A 20,726-nucleotide genomic window follows, 5' to 3' on the forward strand; every position below is an offset into this window, starting at 1 on the left:
CAATATCCTCCTCTAGTACAATAGCTATCCACTTAGTTAGTAGCTACATTGCTTTGTACATTCGCACTCAAGCGTAGCGAAGAGAACAATGGAGAATAAACAAAATATAATCAGGAAGCGTGAACAAACACTATTCAAGTACAAGTATGATATAACAACGGAATATAGTCAGGGCTATTCGAGAATATTGTTTTGTTTTTAGTGTAGAGTGTGGCGTTCCAGTAGAGGTGAAAGCCAGGTATGAGCTCGGCGAAACTATTGAAATCAGACTTTCATATAGGAGGAGTAAGTTTTGGCACATAGTACGGCAATGCAGAATGTTATGATATGTTGTCAAATTATCAACTGTTTATACTGCCAAATAATATAATATGGTGATCTCCCAATACACCCTGTTCAGCCTGTATTCTTCTGGGGTTATTTGGCAGTATAAACAGTTGATAATTTGACAACATATCATAACATTCTGCTAAACATTCTCGGGTAAAAGTTATTTCAAGACTTTTACGGACTTGTTGTTATAGAATGTTATGGTATATTGTCAACAATACTTTAATGAATCGTGTGCCCTAGTATCCTTTGCCGTTGTGAGCTGATGTCAAAAGAGGGATAATAATATTTTTCCCAAAAAGTTAGTTTAAATTGTAAATTTACATTATCATTCAATTTAATAAATACAATTGTATATTCTCGTAATTTCGTCTCAATGCGTTTTGTCACTTGGTAAATAATATTAGTTTCATTTCCAATGGCAGGTTGCTCATTTATTACACAGGTTGTATATTTTCTGGAAAATAAAAATAATAAAAATATTTGTATTCCAATAAGGCTAATTATTACGTAAAGAAACAGAGTTTTTGACTTGATTCTGATTTTTACATATTACTCTATTTTGTCAATTTCAATATGTCTAAAATATACCAACTGTATACCCTTTTAGAAGTAACTGAAGTTAGAAATGTTTTTTTTTTAATTAAAATTCGATCATAAATCAGTCATGTTGTGGTCATAGGAGAAAAGCACAATTTTTGAAATATATTTGCAAACGTCTGAATCAACACGGTTTTATTATATCGTAATTTAAATACACTCCTATGTTATCAAGAAAAGATATTCTTTTGTCATATGGCGACGGTCCATATCGATTTCCTTCGCTCCAACATCACATTTATTATGCCTAACAATAGCGATACGTTTATTTGGGTAAACAAGTCGTCAGATTTACTAGAAATATGTTCCGTTTTACGTAGATACCAACAAAATTTTCTTTTGTATATTATGTATAGACGATAACGGTAATGAACCCAAGCAAACCACACTATATTAAATTAAAAATGGCTGTTCAACTTCCCAGTAACGGCAAGCTGGTTTCACAGCGCACTTTAATTACTTCCTGTGTTTTATAGAATATGTATCGCTTTATAATATACGCTAGATTAGGCATTCAAGACTAGTTATATTTTCACGTAAAGCACCGAATAGAGCACCGTGTTCTGGCCGCGGTTAGTATGATACAAAAAATCGCTTTGAAGCTTTGAAATAGCACTAGTGATAGAACATATTTTGCCTTTATTTCTGTTCAGCTGCAAACGTTTTTTATGTATTGTATTATGTGGGCTTTCTGGACGTTGTACTGTAGTGCCCCTTTTCAAACTGTCAAGGGGTCTTTTTTTGAATCAGTGTGAGAAGTATGGACTAACCACGGCAAGATAATCAGTAATCGGTAGCGTACATACTAGAGATGTATCGGTATCGGCAATATCGGCCATTTTTTCGATATCGGCCATGTATCGGTATCGATTAGATTAAGGCCGATATTTCAGATATATTTACTTTTTTGATATGGTCCAGAATGTTTTAAAAGATAAGTTGGAATACTACTTTTTAATTTATTTTTTGTCTGAAGAGATCGTGAGCTGATATATACCTGCGGTGCGTAGACAAAGTCAAACTTCCCGTTATTATTGTTTGAATCACACTTGAAAACTGAAGAAGACTATCGATTTAAAAATTGTAACGATCAACGTTATTTATATGAGACCTCCCTAGTGTCATGGGTCAATTAATACTGTTCTCATTATGACATCACACAACACTAGGTAGGTTTGATTTGCCTTGGCTGTGAACTGGATCTCCAGACCACCACCTTGCGTCAATTCTGGGCGGCTATTTAGAAATTCTTACATGTCAATATAAAAATAAAAAGCTGTTGACTACAATGCTTTCCCATAATTCCAGATATTTCTAGCCTTAAATTTACTGTGTCGCGTGTGCAAATGGTAGAGAAATGCCACTCGTCGTCAATAAAATGCTTGCAATTTAGTAATTCAAGTAAACGTTCTAAAACGCTCCATGCTTTCATTCCTCCCTTTTTAGAGAAATGATTGCACGTAATAAACTCGATTTAAAAGAGGTATTGATGAGATTCTTCCTTGGGTTGATCCTGCGCATGTTTTATATTTATTTACGCGAATCGAAAACTCAAAAATATTGCGCTAACACATATTTTATTGTGTACCCCGTGTATACCAAGAAGGATAGATAGTTTGAAGATGACTGACGCATCATTGTTATAAGCTATCAATAGTTTTTAACTTGCGTTTTATTATCTGGATATCTGTCGTCGTTTTTATTAGGAATGTTTACAATACACCCGAGTGATATTGTTACATATCTAACCATATCTAACCTAATTTCAACTAGTTAAGGTATGCAGTGAGATTTATAGGGGTACAAAAACAAACATAGGCGTAAATTAGTAAAAACAGAATTGATTATGGACTCGGTAAAAACGACGTGGACTCGAAATCGAATCCGAGTCCAAAAAATGCGTGGATTCGACTCGAATCCGAGTCCGGATCCGGATCCCGGCCCATCCCTAATATGGATACCAAACATTAATTTCATATTATGTGATATATTTTTTTTTCGATCTGAAATAATGTGTACAATGAACAACGCTCAAAGACTATTGTTTTAACCCGTCTGCCCTACACAGCACACTTAATTAAGTAATAATTACATAGTATCGGTATGGGAATATCGTATCGGTACATACGTGCCAAGTAAAACATTTACGTCTACAGCAAGAAAAACAAGTTTATTTAAATTTCTGTTTGTACCTGATAGTGTATACTAATTATGACGCTAAGTAAAGCTATAAAGGACAAGATCTTATCAACTACTTTGAATCAAACAGAGTTTTTCGACCTTGCGGAGCCGTATGGAGCATTTCGAAAACTTAACGTAAACGTCACGCCAAAGCTTGAAACAGTAGATTTTTACGGAGGCGAAAGGTCACCAGAGGAAAGCAGATATGTTCCACATACTTCACAGTATTTGAGAGGAGCTGAAAAACATGAATCAAATTTAACAAGATTCTCAACACTCTCGCGATTGTTGAAGGATTTCTCATCTGGTCAATTATGCTTCATCGGCCCTGCTGGAAGCGGAAAAACAACATTGTTAAAAGCTATAACAAGATGGGTGGTCGAAGGTCAAGGAGATCCACTCTTTCCAAATATCGAAATTGTTTTTTTCATCCAGTGTAGAAATTTTGTACGAGAGGACAAAATCACCGGAAAGCATATGCTATTAAGCAATATATATCCGAGTTTGAATGAAGAAGATGTTTTAAGTTTAATTCAATTCATAAAAATGAATCCGGATAAAGTTCTCTTCGTTTTGGATTCTTTGGACACTCATTCATACACTATCGACGGCGTATATAAAACACTAAATATACACGAAGAGGCTTCTCCTGAGTGCATTTTATGGAATTTTGTATCCGGTAAATTTTTCCCTGGCAGTCGAATTATTACATCAAGTCGCGAGCATGCAATCCGAAATTATAATGGTGAAGTAAGAGCTGATAAAATTGTATCCCTTGCTGGATTAACGAAAGAATCAATATGCAAAATTGTTGTTGGATATTTTGGTGAAGAAGAAGGAATGGATACAATGGGGATACTGGAAACCAAGTCACCATCTCTTCTCTCGCTTTGTGCCATCCCCGTGTTTTTAGTGTTTACATTAATTGGTTTGAAATCGTCTTTCGGCTTCAGCCCAAAAACAATTTCTGGTGTTATGATACTTGTTTTGCAAAGCATATTACGATCTCCTCATAGGCATGAACGGTACATTGAAGACGTTTTGAAAAAGCTGCAAAAACTCTCATTTTTCGGAACAGTTAAGGGACAGGTTCAATTCCAAGCAACTGAATTTGGAGAATACGGAATAACCGTTAAAGAAGCCAGGGATCTAACTATTGTTGCACCCAAACTGAAAGGCAAACTGTTCAAGGGTGAAGAAATTCTATTTTTTGCTCACCAATCGTTGCAAGAGACACTAACTGCATTGTACATTGCTCGTATGCCTATCGAAGAGTTTCGTGATTTCGTTTACAACTTTCTTCATCTTCCTCGCAACGCTGTGATTCGAAGAGTAGGGGAAAGTGGGGAAGGTTGGGACACTTTTTTTCTTTTGCATATTTTGAGCCTTTAATTCTGCATATTCCCTTAAGTTGGCGGGACTAATGCATAGAGGGGTAAATGTAGTTTACATTCAGCGAATAAGAAATTTTCTTGCGACACACATCTTACTACTAAAATGCTTTGAAAAACGTCTGTCAAGTGTCCCACTGTACCCCACTTGTGGGGCACATTCGGACAGACCCTGGGGCCCCATGGGTCAGTCCGTCAAAATTCAACGAAGTATGCCCTTAAAAATAAGCAATTAATCAGCATAATCGTCTAAAGAACAGGGAGACTTCAAATTTGAAGCTTTAATATTTTTAAAATCAATGTTCAACTGAAATAGTTCAGATATCAGACAAAAAGTTTCGCAAACAAATTTGATTATTCCTTCCCTCGAATCTAAATCTGGAAATATTATTGATTCTCGAATATATTCCATATTGGGCCATGGGTCAAAAGAAACCATAATATTACACTTAATATACCGCATATCTAGGTCTCTAAGCACTTATTGTATCAAACAATGTCGAATTGTGCACTGTAGGGCAAGTCCCACTGTGCCCCGGTCCATTGTTCCTCATAGGCAACAAATATTTTCAGACTATCCCACAGCGAAATCTGGAAGGCACATCCACTCGCCAACGTTATGAATATTCTACAGTGGACTAAAGCTGAATAATATCAGACGGTGGTTTGTCATGTTGGAAAGTCCAATGTAGAAAAAAGAAAAAACTGGAACGGTGAAATTTTAGTTTCAACCTTCCAAAACCAATTTCACTTCATAGCTTGCGCCGCACTACCCTTCCGTTGTCCGTTCGCGGGGACGTTGTAACTCACCAAAGGGCGGATTGAAACATCGAACCGCGGACAGGATTGCGGATATAGTATCAGTGTGAGAGCTGATTTTCCACTGTGTCCCATGTCCCAACGTGCCCCACTTTCCCCTACTATGCGGGATATTATTGGACACACAAGTTTTTGACGTGGCGCAGAATTTCCTCGAAGGTAAACTCATAACTTGGGAAATTTATCCTCAATACTCATTCATATAACAAGTTTGATATGTCCACGGAAGTTTTTCCGTCAATAACGTAAGATGAACGTCAAATATGAGACAGCATTTTGGACACGAAATGTATCTTCTTAATGTTATTCTTGTACTTGTGTGTCTTAGCATCAAATATGCTGGATGTTTGACTGAAATATTGGCTTATGTAACTACATTGGATTCGTATTTTCTTTTCAGACATTTCGGACCAGAAGGAAAAGCAAGACATTTTAAAAGCCAGCATTGTTGAGCAGCTAACTGGAGGCAAAATACGAAACCAGAACGATCTTCTTGAATAATACATTTCAATGAATGAAGCACAAGGGGGTCTCAAAGATGAAATTAAAAATTGCATTGACAGAGTGGAAAGCACTGGTCTTCCATTAACAAACAGTGATGTACATGCAATGGGGTCTTTTGTGTTCCAGTGTGGAAATCTCGGAGCGTTGTCCCTCAGAGATAGTAACTTAGATACTCTAACATTGAAAATTCTGACCTCAAGCATTGAGGGCTCCGATGTCAAGGTAAATTTTATGACTTTTAATTTTTGCAATTTTTTAATGCAAAATAATCACCGGGTTTAGTTGTTTTGTGGTATCGTATGAGCTACTTGCTGACGCATTGCAGTTTCCACCTGATACGTTTTATTAATTTTACAACAAGATTTGAATATTTTCCAATTGAAGTTTCCACAACGTTCGATTCAAATACATTCTGGAAATTAGAACTCGATAAAATAATAGCCGACAGATATAATATATTTATGACTTGAATACTGCTATCTATATCACCATTATATATCGCAGATACGCAAGTTCTGTTTGGCGTCTAATAACAGAATCGATGTTGACGGGTATAAGACAATAGGAAATTTTATGGACAATCACGAAATAACAGTGCTGGACTTGGATGGTTGTGACATAAATGCAGGAAAACTCAGAACACTCAACAACTTTATGACAAAAAAATCGGTGAGAAATGATATTTGATAAGAGTTAAGTCATTAATTTGTAATAGGTATTCTGTTATCTGACTTTTGACGTCGGTTTCCACATAACACTATGTGTACAATGTAAATTACTTTAAAACTTCTTCTTGATTCCATATTTTACCACAGTTGAAAGATTTCACGTTGGACAGAAATATATATCTTGATATTGATGGAATAAACGCGGTTGGCGAGATGGTTCAAGACTGTGAAATTGAAAGACTTTTTATAGCGCAGTGTCAACTCACACTAGGACAGTTACAACTTTTATCGTCGGTCCTGGGAAAGAATAAGGCAAGTCACGATTATATGTTTTAACAAAATCGTGAAATGTATAAAACAGTGTCACGATTTTGTTAAAAAACACCTATTTCGAATCCGTGTTTACAATAGTCATTGGCATTCGACTGACAAGAAATTTACGACTAAATGGATGTTTAAAATTGATGTTTAAAGAGATATTTAAACTTGTTTTACTTGATTCAGCTGAGTCAGTTAAGCATCAGCCAGGAGAATAAAATCGCGTCTCATGAAGATATTCTTGCAATTGCTAATCTGATTCCTCATATTACTGAAGACATGTGGATGGAAGGATGGGAAATACAAAAAGAAGATATAAACCTGTTGCGAAGTACTCTAAAAAATAGTGGAAGCAAGGTAAGGAAGTCCTAAACTTCCAGTATATCTGATGTCAGACACATACTCATCTTTTAATGAATGTTAAAACTGACATTATTACACCACTTCTTCACTCAAAATAATATAAAATACCTAATTTTCAGAAAATGAAGATTTTCACCGAATACGGTGTACTAAAAGCAAAGACGGACGAGGCTGTATTATCAGGTACTATATACCAGCACACTGTTTGAAATTTTACTAATTACGTGTCAGAACATGTATGTGCTGCATCAAAACGATGTATGGAATTGTTTGTTCAAACAAGGAAGCACTGCTTATGGAACAAAGAAGTCAAAACAGTGTATGCGTGAATTAAAATTAGGTTCATACATTATTGTGAAAAAAAGCAACAACAATAAATTAACAAAACGATTCATATATACATTTCGTAACCAAAAAGCGAATACCTTTCATATTGATTAGTTGTATATAATTTAAAGGCTAGGTGTAGAAATGATTATATGCTTTCAATTGCACGAGCTCCTCCGTGGAGGTAATCGAGGGCCGCCTTATATGACTGCGAGTTTGATTTTGAGGTCAGGACTCTATGCGCATCCTGCATATTTGTAAAAAAATAAAATAACTGACATATTATTGGTTATTAAATTATTTTACAGAAATCTCATACTCGAGCCCTCTTCTTCGTGATAAATTGAATAACTTCGTGGAGAACGAAGACACAAAATCATTGATTCTTTCCAATATTCAACTGATCGGTGACGATGCAAGAGGAATAGCTTCGGCAGTTTCAAGAAAACCCCATATTCATGAAATTTCTTTTAAAAGTTGCAATCTAGGAGACGCATCTAATGCATCATTTTTCAATGATCTTGCAAACAATATTCAGTTTAAGGTGAACAATATTATCGTCTAACGTTGTGAGCCAGATTTATTTAAGATTACTGAACCTGCATAAAATATAACATGATTATTTCCAGGATAATTATGAAGTGATATTATTGATATATAGGTAAATTTGGCTTGTATAAGGCTGTTTTACATAATATAAGTATAACAGAATGATAAACTATGTGAAATCAGTATCGTCGCTACAGAATTGAAAGCGTCCTCGGTAGTTTAAAAAGTGGATTCAAGAGTTATAAGCGCAGATGACATTGAACTCGATGTTTTTTAGTGACCTGAGCATTTTCAATCCTCATTCTTCATATATTTCTACTTTCTACTCTATATTTTCAGGCGCTCAAAATACACTGTATCAATGTTGAGGACAACCCCCGCATGGGAAATATAAATATGGACTCTCTTGGGTCTATAGTCAACATGAGCAATGCAAATGTTATTAATTTCAGTAAATGCAAACTGTCTATGTCAGAGTTCGCGTTGCTGAGGCGATCGTTTAATCAATCAAAGGTAAGATTACAACTATGCATTAGTCCTGTTTTAAAGTTTCATAATTTGAGTTCAAGGCTTCACATTATTTTTGACAATACTCATATATATTATGTTATATTCGCAAAGAAGAATTTGAAACGACTTTCAATGGAAATAAAAGAAGTCATTATTTTCTACAGAAGTTCAAAAAAAGTATTACATTCGCTAAGCGTTCTTTTAACAGTATATTAAAGAAGGTCTGCATACGCTAAAATCTTTGTTATCAAAATTTGATTCGAATTCGAATCAGGATTTTTTTTTTTTAATTCCGGAGTCGGGAGCCGGGGAGATTGGTACAGGGAAATTTAGTATATACTTCATTATTATTCCAGTATTACAAATTACTAATTTAGTTCACTGTCTTGATATACAACGACTCACCCGACATAACCGAGGAAGCACCGACTGAAGCAGGACTTTTTGTGAAACAATGCGACATTGAAGAGCTACAGATGGCTCGCTGTAATCTGACTATTCAACATATTCAAAACGTTTCGGATAAACTGAAAACTATGAAAGTAAGTATATAATTTATAATATATCTAATTTGGTAATATTGAGAGTATTTCGACATTGGGTATTTAGTTCAATTGAGCAATCTTGGGCTTACATTCATATTTTACTTCCGATTCATTGTTGTTGATATCAAAATAATTAAGATCCATCTGTTTCTGCATCCCAGTGATATTAACATTCTATCTGCTTCTATTAATGCATTCTAACAGATTGTTATAGCGTATTCGTTCGATAAATCCCGTCGAATGAAAACATTGTGGATTTGTATGTCATAGTAAAATTAACGGATTCTTTGGAATAAAAACGGGATATAATTCTGTAAACTCATTTGTGGGAATAACATGATCTTAAACGAATTTTGATTAGAAATGGGTTTGTTAAAATTATTTCAAAGATATTATCTACAAAAAGTGTTATTTTCGTATAAAAGTGGTTTACACAAACGATAAGTAAAAGTAGCGCAGAGTTTATTATTGTAGCTGATCACACCAAAACGAAGAGTACTATTGGCGATTAACTTGCCTATAATGCCGCAGTATATTATTAGGAATGTCACACAATGAAAATGTAATAGCAAACTTGAGATTTTTTATATTAAATTTTTTTTTACTTTCAGCGACCAATCAGATACTTGGATTTGAGTGAGAGTCATGGAAGAACTGTTTGTGCTGGTGATGTACAAGAGATAATCTTGCGTGTCTGAAATATTGGTTTTGAAAGGCTGGGAAATAACGGATACGCAGAAAAACGAATTACAACATGAGCTGAATAGACTGCAATCGGTTAGTGATATCAAAAGAAGTAAATTGTGTTGCCTGATATAGAATATGAAAATATTTCTTGTTTTTGTAGGGACTGACTATTGTGTTGAATGACAATATAGAGCTTTCCACAGTGACTCCAGAATTTGAAATTCGTGAGTAACTTGATTCATGTATAGTTTCATTTTCTTTTGTATATAATCAATCGCTCAAAACAAGGATATATATTATATCATTAGTGATTTATTCTCTATACAGCTACCATGATTGGAAGAACCAAAAGGGTAATTGACTATCATGGTATATTTTATTAATACAGCATAAAGGTGTATTAAACAAATCACATCATGCCAAATTGTTTATCAATTTTCAGCCTCTTAATGGAAATATATTTACTGGAGAGAGATATAAATTGACCAACAAATTTTTTAATCGAATTTTAAATACCAGAGAGATGTATGTGTCCATGTAGTTTGCTAACAAATTGTCATCAAATATAATTTGAAGACGGTTTCTTCTTTGTAAAATGTTGATTTCTATGTCTGTATACACATTTTTAATTTAACAAATTTTTTTCAGAACGAGAAGTTACTCCAAATGGCGGGGACATTTCAATTGGCGGTTATAAACTTCATTTCCCAAAGAACGCAATCTACCATGATGAAAAATTCAGTTTTCAAGTTTTCCTCGGAAAATCTTTCCAGTCAGAAGAATTTCTTACAATTACGTCAAAATTGCGGTGCAGGCCTGCCGTGCGATTTAATATTCCGATCACTATAGAAACGCCAACTTATTGTACAACCAAAGACAAAACATCTTGGCCGAAGTTGTAAGCAAGGATGAAAATGGTGTTTCGATTGTGGAAACAATTCCGCTGGAAATGAACAGGCGTACAATTAAATTCACTTGTTCCCACTTCACAGACTTTTGGACCCGAGTGCGGTGGTTTTTCTTTGGTAAATTGAACTTTACTATCCAAAGTGATGTCTACTATGACCTAAATGGGAATGTTACGTCGGTAATTCGCGCGGATGACGACGCAACAAGAGAAGCGTGCAGAATAAAGTTGGAGAACAGAAGATACCGAGTTTCGCCATTTGTCATCAACGCACTACAAATACAAGAAGGAGAAAAATTAGCAGTGACAATGGTAAGCGACAACGAGCAGTTTGTTTTCAACCCGGCAGATGCGTTGGAATTCGAAGTCACTGAGCGATTTGCTGGAAATCCGAGACAATTTCTACGTTTTATTCTGGATCCGATTCCACCTCCTAAAACTCTTCTGCAATTGAGATACACAGTTCAAAGTAATTCTGGAATAAGGCAAGATAATGTTAATCTGCGGTGGCCAAGTGAAGGTAAATAATTATTCTTAATACATTTGAGCACACTTCGACGTTAAAAATAATGCTACTTAACTTTTTTCTTAAGTCTTAGCTATAGTATTCCCATATTCAATAATATTTTCATACAAAAAGAAACGTTACGGTTTAGTTCTCCATAACTTAATAAAGTGATAGAATAACTATTTGACAATGTACTGTAATTGTCCTGTATGACTAGCCCTCGGAATAGCATGCTTCCCATAATAACAGCTCGTGACTTCTATGAATATTATGCTGCTAGTCAACCAGTTATCATTATTGTAGTAGACTTAGAGGAATGCGATCAGATTTGGGGCTGGTCTTTATTTATATATTATATGTTCTTTGGATGGTAGTGTGAAAATTTGATTTGGTCTGTCGGTAATACTATATCTTTAGTTACATAAATTTGTTAATCATTGCAAAATATAAAATTATTTAATCTATAACCGCTTTATAGTTACAGATCCTCCACCAACTGTGAATTACCATCTCCATGATCCTGAAATTGGCAACTTATACTTTAATTAATGTGACTATGTTGAAATTTTAATCACGGTTTTTTATGATTTTGTTTACATAAATCATTGTTGATACGCCTTGTATGCCAAAATATATTTATTTACACGAGCGATACAATTTTTGTATATACTAGATGCTTTTTAAAAATACCTTTTGATATTTGTATTTCCAAAAAAAAATTAGTTGCATATATATATTCAAGACGTTGACCATGTCCACTTTTAGGTAGAAGTTAGTAAAATGGACGCCGTTAAATGCTAAATATTAAAAAGACAATTGATCGAATACTCAATAAAAAGAGACCATCCTCTCACGTTTGGTTAATAACTATGATTTGCATCTATTTCATTGTCATTTGAGACTAAAAGTCGTCAAGGTCTTTGAATAAAATCAGCCAATACTGCTTTTCAAAAGTTTTGGAAACAAGGCAACTTTGCTCAAATGTATGACTATGATTTCAACATTTCAAATAGTCTTTGTATCTGCAATACAGTAGTTCAATATCCATTCTTGTATCTTGTATGTTTAAATTTTATAAACAAAAGAGCAATGCTTGATGCTTCAATGTTGTTGACGTCACCACACAAAATTGCGAAGTGTAAAACGAATTCCAATTATCGAAATAAATTAAAGTATTCCTTCTAGCGACAACAGCAATCTTTAATCGTTGAATTCCAAAACAATTCGTCCAATAGTTAAAATTAAAAGCGATTTTTTTCACAACGTACAACAACATAACTAGAATATCGGTTAGAAACCGAAAACTTATCGATTGAAGGTTAGGGCATCCCCAAAACAGTGGTTTCACTCCATAGTGACACCGTGTGTCCCATTACTAATTAATTAATAACTCATTAATTATAGGACATAATTCATCCAAAATCAATAGACTTCTGATCCAACTATGATGAATGCACATGCAAAATTTGGAGCAGATTTAACCTCGCTTCCGTGAGATATCGCGTGCATCTAACACACAGACATAGAGACAGACAAATACCTATCAACATACTTACTCTTAAGATCGATAAGTAATAATTCGTGCTATCGATTGGGTTTCCTGTCCGTCCTCTATGATTTAGTGCCGGTCGATCCGTATGCGTATAATGAATGTGTAGCGTACCGTTCGTCTATATATAAATGAATTTTCCAAGAGACACACTAAGTAACCTATACTTAAAAACTAGAAACAATTTTACAGACTAAAAAGACTCTAAAACATTAAAAATCTAACTAAAACAACCACAGCTGCATTTGAGCGAACCCACAACCTAGTCTAACAGGATAACAAAAGAAAGATCGACAGTGCCATAGCGCCCTCGATATTTTCAACAATAAATTACAAAATCTAGCAGTAATATCAAATACCAGCATTTAAAAAAACAAAGGGTCGTCACACGTGGATGCTGTAGCAAGAGTGAAGATAAATAGTGATTTAAAAGTTTTGCTGCACACTAACAGAAACATATTATTGTTTTGTCTGACCAAAGTCGGACTTCCTTCAGTAAAAATTATGTAAATAGGCAATATAATAATATACTCGTACTTGAAAACTTATTTTCGCTATATATATTTTTAATTTCATCTTCTTTTATAGCAGGCAATTAAAAAGAGGCAATTAAGATAAATATTCATAAAAAAAAGCTTAAAATGTAACAGTCATTCCCCGCTTCAATCTCTCGTGATATATTGTTAGAAAATCAAACATGCCAGTAGTGGTAGTGTCACGTCTTCAAATTCTTGTTGGTTTGCCAAGACAAGAACAAAGATGACTTTTTAGTGTCTTATTTCTGTGTTAAAACTTTAGTAGTGGATTATCTAGCCTGGCGCTCTAGGGGTATCAAGACATCATCTTGCAATGTAGCGTTAATTTTGTAGTGATTTAAATAAGTGACCGTTTTTCATCTTTGTGTTCGCTCCTGTACAACAAAAAGAGCATCTCTCGTCATTGTGGAAAAAGAAGGTTACTTACAAGTGCGAAATAAAGTTTTTTGCATAAACTTGGTTTGCAGTGCGTTACCGGTCCACGCATCACTGTGGGTGACTACCGGTAACATACTCAGATAAAAAAAAAATAAAGACTTATCACCCAGAATGAGTGTTGTCCTTAACTAACACTGTTAATTTTTGAATTATAAACAGTCCAACTAAATAATTTTAATTACCGGTATAAACAGAAGTGGACAATCGATTGCAGCCGCCATGCTGATCGGTCTGTAGGTTAAAATAACTTATTGTTATAGAGTGATCTATATATATAGGTTATGAATGCTGGGGAAAATGTGTTCTATTTATTCTTGAATGTTCCCCCATTTAGCAAATATCTTATTGGTCAGATTATCTATTCCTAATTTAAATATATTTAATATAATAAGTTCTTCTTTTTATATTTTATAATTGTAACGGCTGGACCTTAGCTGCGCTTGGATAATCGTAAGTCAGCTCGTACCAGACTAGGTTTTGACACAATATAAACTTTTGTCCAAGAATTTGTAGACAATTGTGCTATGTATTAGGTTAGCGTATCGCCTCTCCCATCACAGGTGGTCATTATCTAAGTATTATTTTAGAGTCTAATATTTTACAAAAGTGCAAATGCAAAAAAGTTCTGAATTCTTCTGCTCAACTTGTGTTGCTTATATATCGAATTGGGCATTAATTCTGTATGTTACTTGTGTATGTTCTAGTTATTATTTTTCATTGCGATTGCATTGACCTGGGTCATGGGCCAGCTGAGCACTCGTATTATAATTGCGGGATGCTTCATGATTTGTTGGCGACAGAGCAGGTTACACGTGAACAATCTAACGTGAAAGTTTGTTCATGTATTCGTAGAGAACCCCGATTTTTTTTTAAATTTTTGTCTTCTCGACGCGATAGTGTGGAGAAAATTGGAGGCGCAGTTCTTACCACTTCATGGCAGCCCTTGCCACGAACTAACCGCGGCGTCTCTTGCCATGGTTTTATGGCGCTATTATCGATATATTCACTAAGTCATGTACCAGATTTTAGTTTATCATGCAGAATTATATCTACTTAAACCTGAAACCTAACCCCAAATCTATCAAAACTGTATTCATAAGGAAAATGTTCCAACTTACCCAGGGTTTGTCACCATCCGGGCAGCCCTGTCATTACAGCCAACATGCCTTGGTTTGCGGCAGCACAATTTAACCGCCATTGGTTTTCAATTTGCTGCCGTGGTACCCGCCTCACGCCATTGGTTTGTGGCAGCTAAAAACTCAGACACCATGGTTTGACCATAGCGTTCGTGGTTTGGAAATGCGGCAGCTCCAGACGCCGCAAAATACTTGAAACTGCACTCGGAGAATTGGAGTCGAGCCGAGTGTCTTACTGGAAAGAGACGTAAAAAAAATGTCCATCGAGACTTTAGTGAAGTTTCTCGAACGTTTGAACAAATAGTTATGACTGTTTTTAGGAGGGTATAAAAAGTTTTAATTTATTTACTCTCGACGCGATAGGGAGGAGAGAATTGCGCCGATTGTCTCAGACGAGAGTCGGGCCGGGTGTCTAGGTTGGAAGAGGCGTAAAAAGAAAAAATTCCAACAAACTTGAGTCCAACAAAGTTTTTCGCACGTCTGAACAAATAGTTATGACATTTTTTAGAAGGAGTATGAAAACTCGTTCGGGAAATCGGAGAAAAAGGGTTTTCAATGTCCTTAAGTTTTACAATTAAGCAAACTGATCTTTGCAATCTAACATGATGACGCAACCCGCAAGCAAGCTATTAGTTAAGATTGTGGGCCCAGTCGATTTAACACAACTTTATTTCGTCGTGAACAGAAAACAAGATAGCGAGAAACAGCAGCATTGGCATATTTACGTTATGTGCAGATTTATTCTGACCGATCGTGACTCGAATCATCTCGTTGTTGACCAGACCAAGATATGATACCATCTTCTCATGTTAAATACTTGACATCGCAGACATACTAAGCTCTAGGTCCTAGGAAATACTTTGACTTTAAATTTTTCAGTCTTCTCCATGCAGGCCGAAACAAGAGTTCGGAATTAGTAATTTGATGTTCTCTGATGAACAATACCTTATGTTTGATAGATGATGTATGTTCCAGAAACGGCTGTGTATTTCTAAATGCTTGAAAATGGGTAAAGATTTTACCATTTTATATCACTTCGACACAAACAAGTTGAATTGAATAGTCATGGTGTCTGTGGTTGTTTATGGTTGAGCCTGACTATAACCATGTCAAGTATCAACACATCATGTATTACGTCAGTTACACACAGTTACACAATGATAAAATATCAATTTCTGCTTTTTTTTGGGTTGAAAAATATTTAAGTCTTCACATCTTGAAATCGGATTTATGTATTGTTGTTGATTCTCCATTCTCCATAAAACCTCCGTGTCATGAATGTCAAAGATATGTGGAAGCTGTACTAATTAGAAATAAATAATATATTGAAGTTACGGTGGAATGCCATTCGATCTTCAAATGACTGACTCTTTTTAACAATGATACTGTTAAAATGTTCCAGTCGTAAAATGTTTTACATACCATTTTACAGTAACTTAAATACCGTTAAAATGCCATCATGGAAAGCGATCGTTTACATTTCCCCCCATTGCCAAATACCCAGATTAAAGGCATGATATATTTTGGTATTTTGAATATAAAAATTCGCCATCGTCAACATTCCGAATTTCGAGTAAAATTTTGACTCTTGACTTTTCCGTTCTTCTCTCATGAAGGTTGGAACAAGTGGCTAAATAAATCCAATGAAAACGATAAATGGTTATTATATGAATGATGTCCCAGGCACGTTCAATTAAATAGTCGAGATTTTTGTATTTGTTTATGGTGGAACCTTTACTGCGATCGCACATGCTTGCCCGAGCACCCTGTTCTCAAAATCAAACTAAGATATCACGCGAGTGGTTTAGTTATCAATAATTCTAACCATCGAATATTTATGTAAATAATCTTTATAAAAAAAAAATTGCTTCGTCGCTCTCTTGGTTTGAATTCATCTTCTTAAATATAAATAGCCGAATAGGAACCGATACTTACGCCTATACGACCATATCACGAGTACAACTGATCTCGGAAGTTAAGGAACGTCGCGCTCGGAAAGCATGGGCGACCGACTGGGAATACCGAGTGTCGCAGGCTTTTACTGTTTTATCCAGATGGAACACAACATTTTGGGACATTTACTCACATACTAATTCGAAGTCAGGCAGACACTGGATCCAAATTACAACCGCTTCAACACAATATTTTGGGATATTTACCCGTATGTCAATATGAAGTCAAGCCGACATTGAAACCAAATTACAACGGCTTCATCTCCACTGACTTGACGTTTTATTGTGTCACAAAGTTTTAGAATTAAGCATACTTATCTTTGCAACATAATTGAAATAGGGCAAACCAACCATGTTTTCCGATCTATAAAGATGTAACCTTTCGATAATCAATTAGCAATGTGAGTGATGAATTTAGGATTAAACAAATTTTAATCCATATATTTGCACGACAAAACAACAAAAAAGATTTCGGCTTGGCCTACTATTGCACTGTACTAGGTATTGTTGAGTTAAATGGGGCGATAAAGTTTACTCGCCAGTCTTAGGATTAAGCTTAAAGTCTTTTAAATTAAATCTGTCACCTATACATGGGGCACTCATTTACATGATGCTGAAGCATAGCTTCTTGTATTTGCATAAAACTTTTTCTTTTTTCATTACATATAAGGCCATAGTACAGGATGAGTCCCCCGTACCCTCAAATTGTGAGACAGAAGCAGACGAAAGACATCGGAAGGTATAATAGAACCTCTCTCGTGAAATAAATTCTAAATTTGTCTAAGAAATGGTCTAAGGTTTTTGAATATTATTTTGGTATTTGGATTTATTTGCAAAACTTTGGCCACTATTGTATGTATAGTGGCTAAGTAATTGTAGTCATGTAGTTTGCATTTGGGCCCGTAAACCGCCTGGATAGTCGATGGTATGAACATGGAAACATTACTATGTTTATAAAAGAAAGTATTTAGGTGTAGGGAATTATGACACAACACGTACATTGGTAGGAAAGGAAATTGACAATCAATAAATAGCGTTTTCCGATGCGAAAGTAGCATACTTTATGAAAGTAATCATTGACATGATCCATGAGAAAGAGAAGGAAACCGTCGATCAATTAGTTTTCCGGTGCAAATCATCCTTTTCAATGTATAAAAAGTCATCTCTTTTGTCGTGGCGTTTTATGTGCTGGGATATATTTCTTTTTTGAGTCGAACTGACCGAGAGTGATTTTAGGCTGCGGCTACAAAACAGTTAGAGAATATTAGGGGTATATTTTTGCGAGTGAGAGTGAATCATTTGAATAAATACAAAGTAAACTAACTCTGATTTAAAACCGACAAGAGGAACAAAAAGCATTTTTATCTGCTCATTGATTAATATTTTTTAAAAATATTGAGATAAAAAAATATATTTTGATTTGAAAATTTTGTTTCCAGATTACAAAAAGTTATAAAACATGTCGTGGAAGTCTGTTGTTGTGTGCGTAGCTTTGTTGGTGATCAATTTGATTCTATGTTCAGCATATCCAAGAGGTGAGTACTGGAGACTTAGTGTAGCATTTGTAATGTTATATTGGATGGTCATTTTGTTTGTAGTACTAATTTTAGAAAGGAAGTAATTTGAATTCACTTTTAACAACTTGCTCATTGCCCAGTAAATCATTTACAATTTTTGTATTTAACTTTCTGTTCAAGTGGTGATATTTTTAGTGATACTTTTTGAACTGGGAATTCTATGCATAAGACAAATTATATATCAATTAGAGCTCGACTTTTGAGTACGAAATTTTATTCCGTGAGTTTGTTTTATAGCATCGGTATAATTTTATATCTAAAGAATGAATGAGAATTGTCATGTTTTCTTAAATTGTGAGAGGTAGGCAAAATAATAAAATATAACGTATAAAATCCCTAATATTTATTGCATCTAATCTCTTTTAGCAGGAGGTAGAGAAAATGAAATGTTGGAAACCTATACGAAATTTTTTTGTAAGTAGTTTGTGGTGAAATATTTTCTAGTCATTTTTTCTTTAAACGATTAACACAACGTTTTAATACTTCTCTATAGAACGTCGAATCTCATACAAAGACAACAAGAATTATAATATCCAGATCTATATTTTGTTGATATCCTGATAGATATGTGTTATTTTACGTGGTACAAAAAAAAAACTATGTGTGAATCTAATTGTTTATATTTATGAAATAAACATTCAAACAACCTATTTAATGGAGTCGAAACATTTTCTTTAGTTGAAAGAAAGTCGGTTTTAGCAAACGTACAGCACATTAACTGTTTGATCTTGTTCTGATAATCTAGTGTATGAACGACGCATAATCAAATTTTTAATTGATTAGACGGAATAGGAAATTTCTGTATAACTGTAGTTCAATTTTGTATAGCATTTGCAAAGCACTGCGTTTTGAACTTCCAGTTTGTGCAAACAAAATTTACCATTATACGCCATTTATATCTTCAACTAAATGTTAATGCTATAAACAAAATATTGCCATCATTTCATTCAACATTATGTTTATATTCCTTATTTGCCCTACCTCGAGAACGAGGCGCGGAAAGTTAACACCAGGGGTTCATAAAAAAATTTGTGGTGTAGTAGTCCATGATTAGTTGAAAATACAAGAGAGCTATGCTCAAATATACGGACACGTAGCGCCACCCAACGGCAATAATTTTGATGACGTCATAGCGAAAAAAAAGTAAGTTCTGGAGAAAAATTTTACCTTTAACCACTGAAAATTTCAAAGCAATTGGTCCAGTATTCAAAAAGAAGAGCGATTTTTTTAAAATGATGGATACAAATAATAACAATAACAACACAAGAGAGCAATGCTCAAATATATGGACACGCAGAACAATTTTCCAAAAAATCATATTCGGTGACTTACCAGTACCTGTATAAACAACGCACCACATCGCAGGAATCAAACAGACAAAAACACGGTGGTCGCAAATTGGTTGATAAAGATATTGTCGACGTATTGGAAATGCGCACCCCACCCGATTCTCCCTCCTTTAAATGTAGAAACGCGAAACCTTTAAAGATGGTTAAAAGAAACCCCACCTGCCAAAGTTCATCTTTTTATCTCTTATATTTGTATGGATTTTTAAGCTTTTGACAGCTACGAGTTAGTTCAGTGTCACCGCGCTACCAGAAATTCTCTATCTTTAAAAACATTGGGCTTCTAATTGCATTTCTGACCGTCATATATTTTAAGAGCACGGTTATTTCGAACAAAACTCGTCAAATTATAAACAAAGCACCACATCACAGCAATCAAACGGACGAAAACACGGTGGTCGCAAATTGGTTGACAAATACTGGCATAACACAGTATCAGCATTTGCAAAGTTATAACTGTATGATTTAAATATTTACTCAGTTCAAAGTTTTGTCAGGCAGGGATACCGGTACCGGTATGCCAATTTTGATTTTTGTTCGAAGTAGGCAAATCTGGTGAATGAAATTCATTTCACTACCGCTACTAGGCATTCTGACATTTGATATATTTCAGTGTTCGGATACGTACAAATTTTGGTTTTCGTCCGAAGTAGCCAAATCTCGTAAAGGAAATTCATTTCACTACCGGTACCAGGCATTCTGACATTTGATATATTCCAGTGTTCGGCACTTACCAGTACCAGGTAACAGCGTATGGTACCGGTGTTAGAACTGAGACAACGCAGTTACCGGTACGGTATTAGCCTAGGACTAAAATCGTTTACATGTTTCCTGTTTATAATACAATAACTGAATAACCGTATTGGTCTAGTTACGGTCTACATACCGGTACATACTTGGTCTACATACCGGTACTGGTCTACAAGACATACCACAGTCTACAAATATACTGACACCAAGCAAGCAGTCCATGATTTCGAAAAAC

General features: G+C 34.9%; 1 protein-coding gene and 1 long non-coding RNA gene across 7 annotated transcripts; both read left to right on the plus strand.

Annotated features, from left to right (window-relative positions):
• Positions 1 to 3,111: 3,111 nt before the first annotated feature.
• Positions 3,112 to 12,397, plus strand: LOC144431288 (uncharacterized). Of its 4 annotated transcripts, none has more exons than XM_078119209.1 (13): positions 5,089 to 5,480; positions 5,722 to 6,047; positions 6,330 to 6,494; positions 6,641 to 6,805; positions 6,998 to 7,168; positions 7,294 to 7,357; positions 7,810 to 8,045; positions 8,390 to 8,563; positions 8,938 to 9,102; positions 9,717 to 9,882; positions 9,953 to 10,016; positions 10,441 to 11,219; positions 11,686 to 12,397. In XM_078119209.1, the coding sequence occupies exons 2-10, from the start codon at positions 5,832 to 5,834 to the stop codon at positions 9,801 to 9,803; spliced, it is 1,443 nt and encodes a 480-aa protein (XP_077975335.1). In that variant the 5' UTR covers positions 5,089 to 5,480; positions 5,722 to 5,831; the 3' UTR covers positions 9,804 to 9,882; positions 9,953 to 10,016; positions 10,441 to 11,219; positions 11,686 to 12,397. The 4 variants fall into 4 exon arrangements, with proteins under 4 accessions (XP_077975333.1, XP_077975336.1, XP_077975335.1 ...); XM_078119208.1 differs by having other exon boundaries at positions 11,692 to 12,395; XM_078119210.1 differs by lacking the exons at positions 9,717 to 9,882; positions 9,953 to 10,016; positions 10,441 to 11,219; positions 11,686 to 12,397 and having other exon boundaries at positions 5,088 to 5,480; positions 8,917 to 9,032.
• Positions 12,398 to 17,542: 5,145 nt separating this feature from the next.
• Positions 17,543 to 19,045, plus strand: LOC120332787 (uncharacterized). 3 transcript variants are annotated; one of them, XR_013479996.1, is made up of 4 exons: positions 17,543 to 17,557; positions 18,258 to 18,353; positions 18,762 to 18,809; positions 18,889 to 19,045. It is a non-coding gene; the product is annotated as an uncharacterized LOC120332787 (long non-coding RNA). The 3 variants fall into 3 exon arrangements; XR_013479994.1 differs by lacking the exon at positions 17,543 to 17,557 and adding an exon at positions 18,072 to 18,088; XR_013479995.1 differs by lacking the exon at positions 17,543 to 17,557 and adding an exon at positions 18,118 to 18,132.
• Positions 19,046 to 20,726: the final 1,681 nt, after the last annotated feature.

The sequence above is a fragment of the Styela clava genome, chromosome 13 (genome assembly GCF_964204865.1).
Source record: "Styela clava chromosome 13, kaStyClav1.hap1.2, whole genome shotgun sequence".
In the NCBI taxonomy this organism is placed as follows: domain Eukaryota; kingdom Metazoa; phylum Chordata; class Ascidiacea; order Stolidobranchia; family Styelidae; genus Styela; species Styela clava.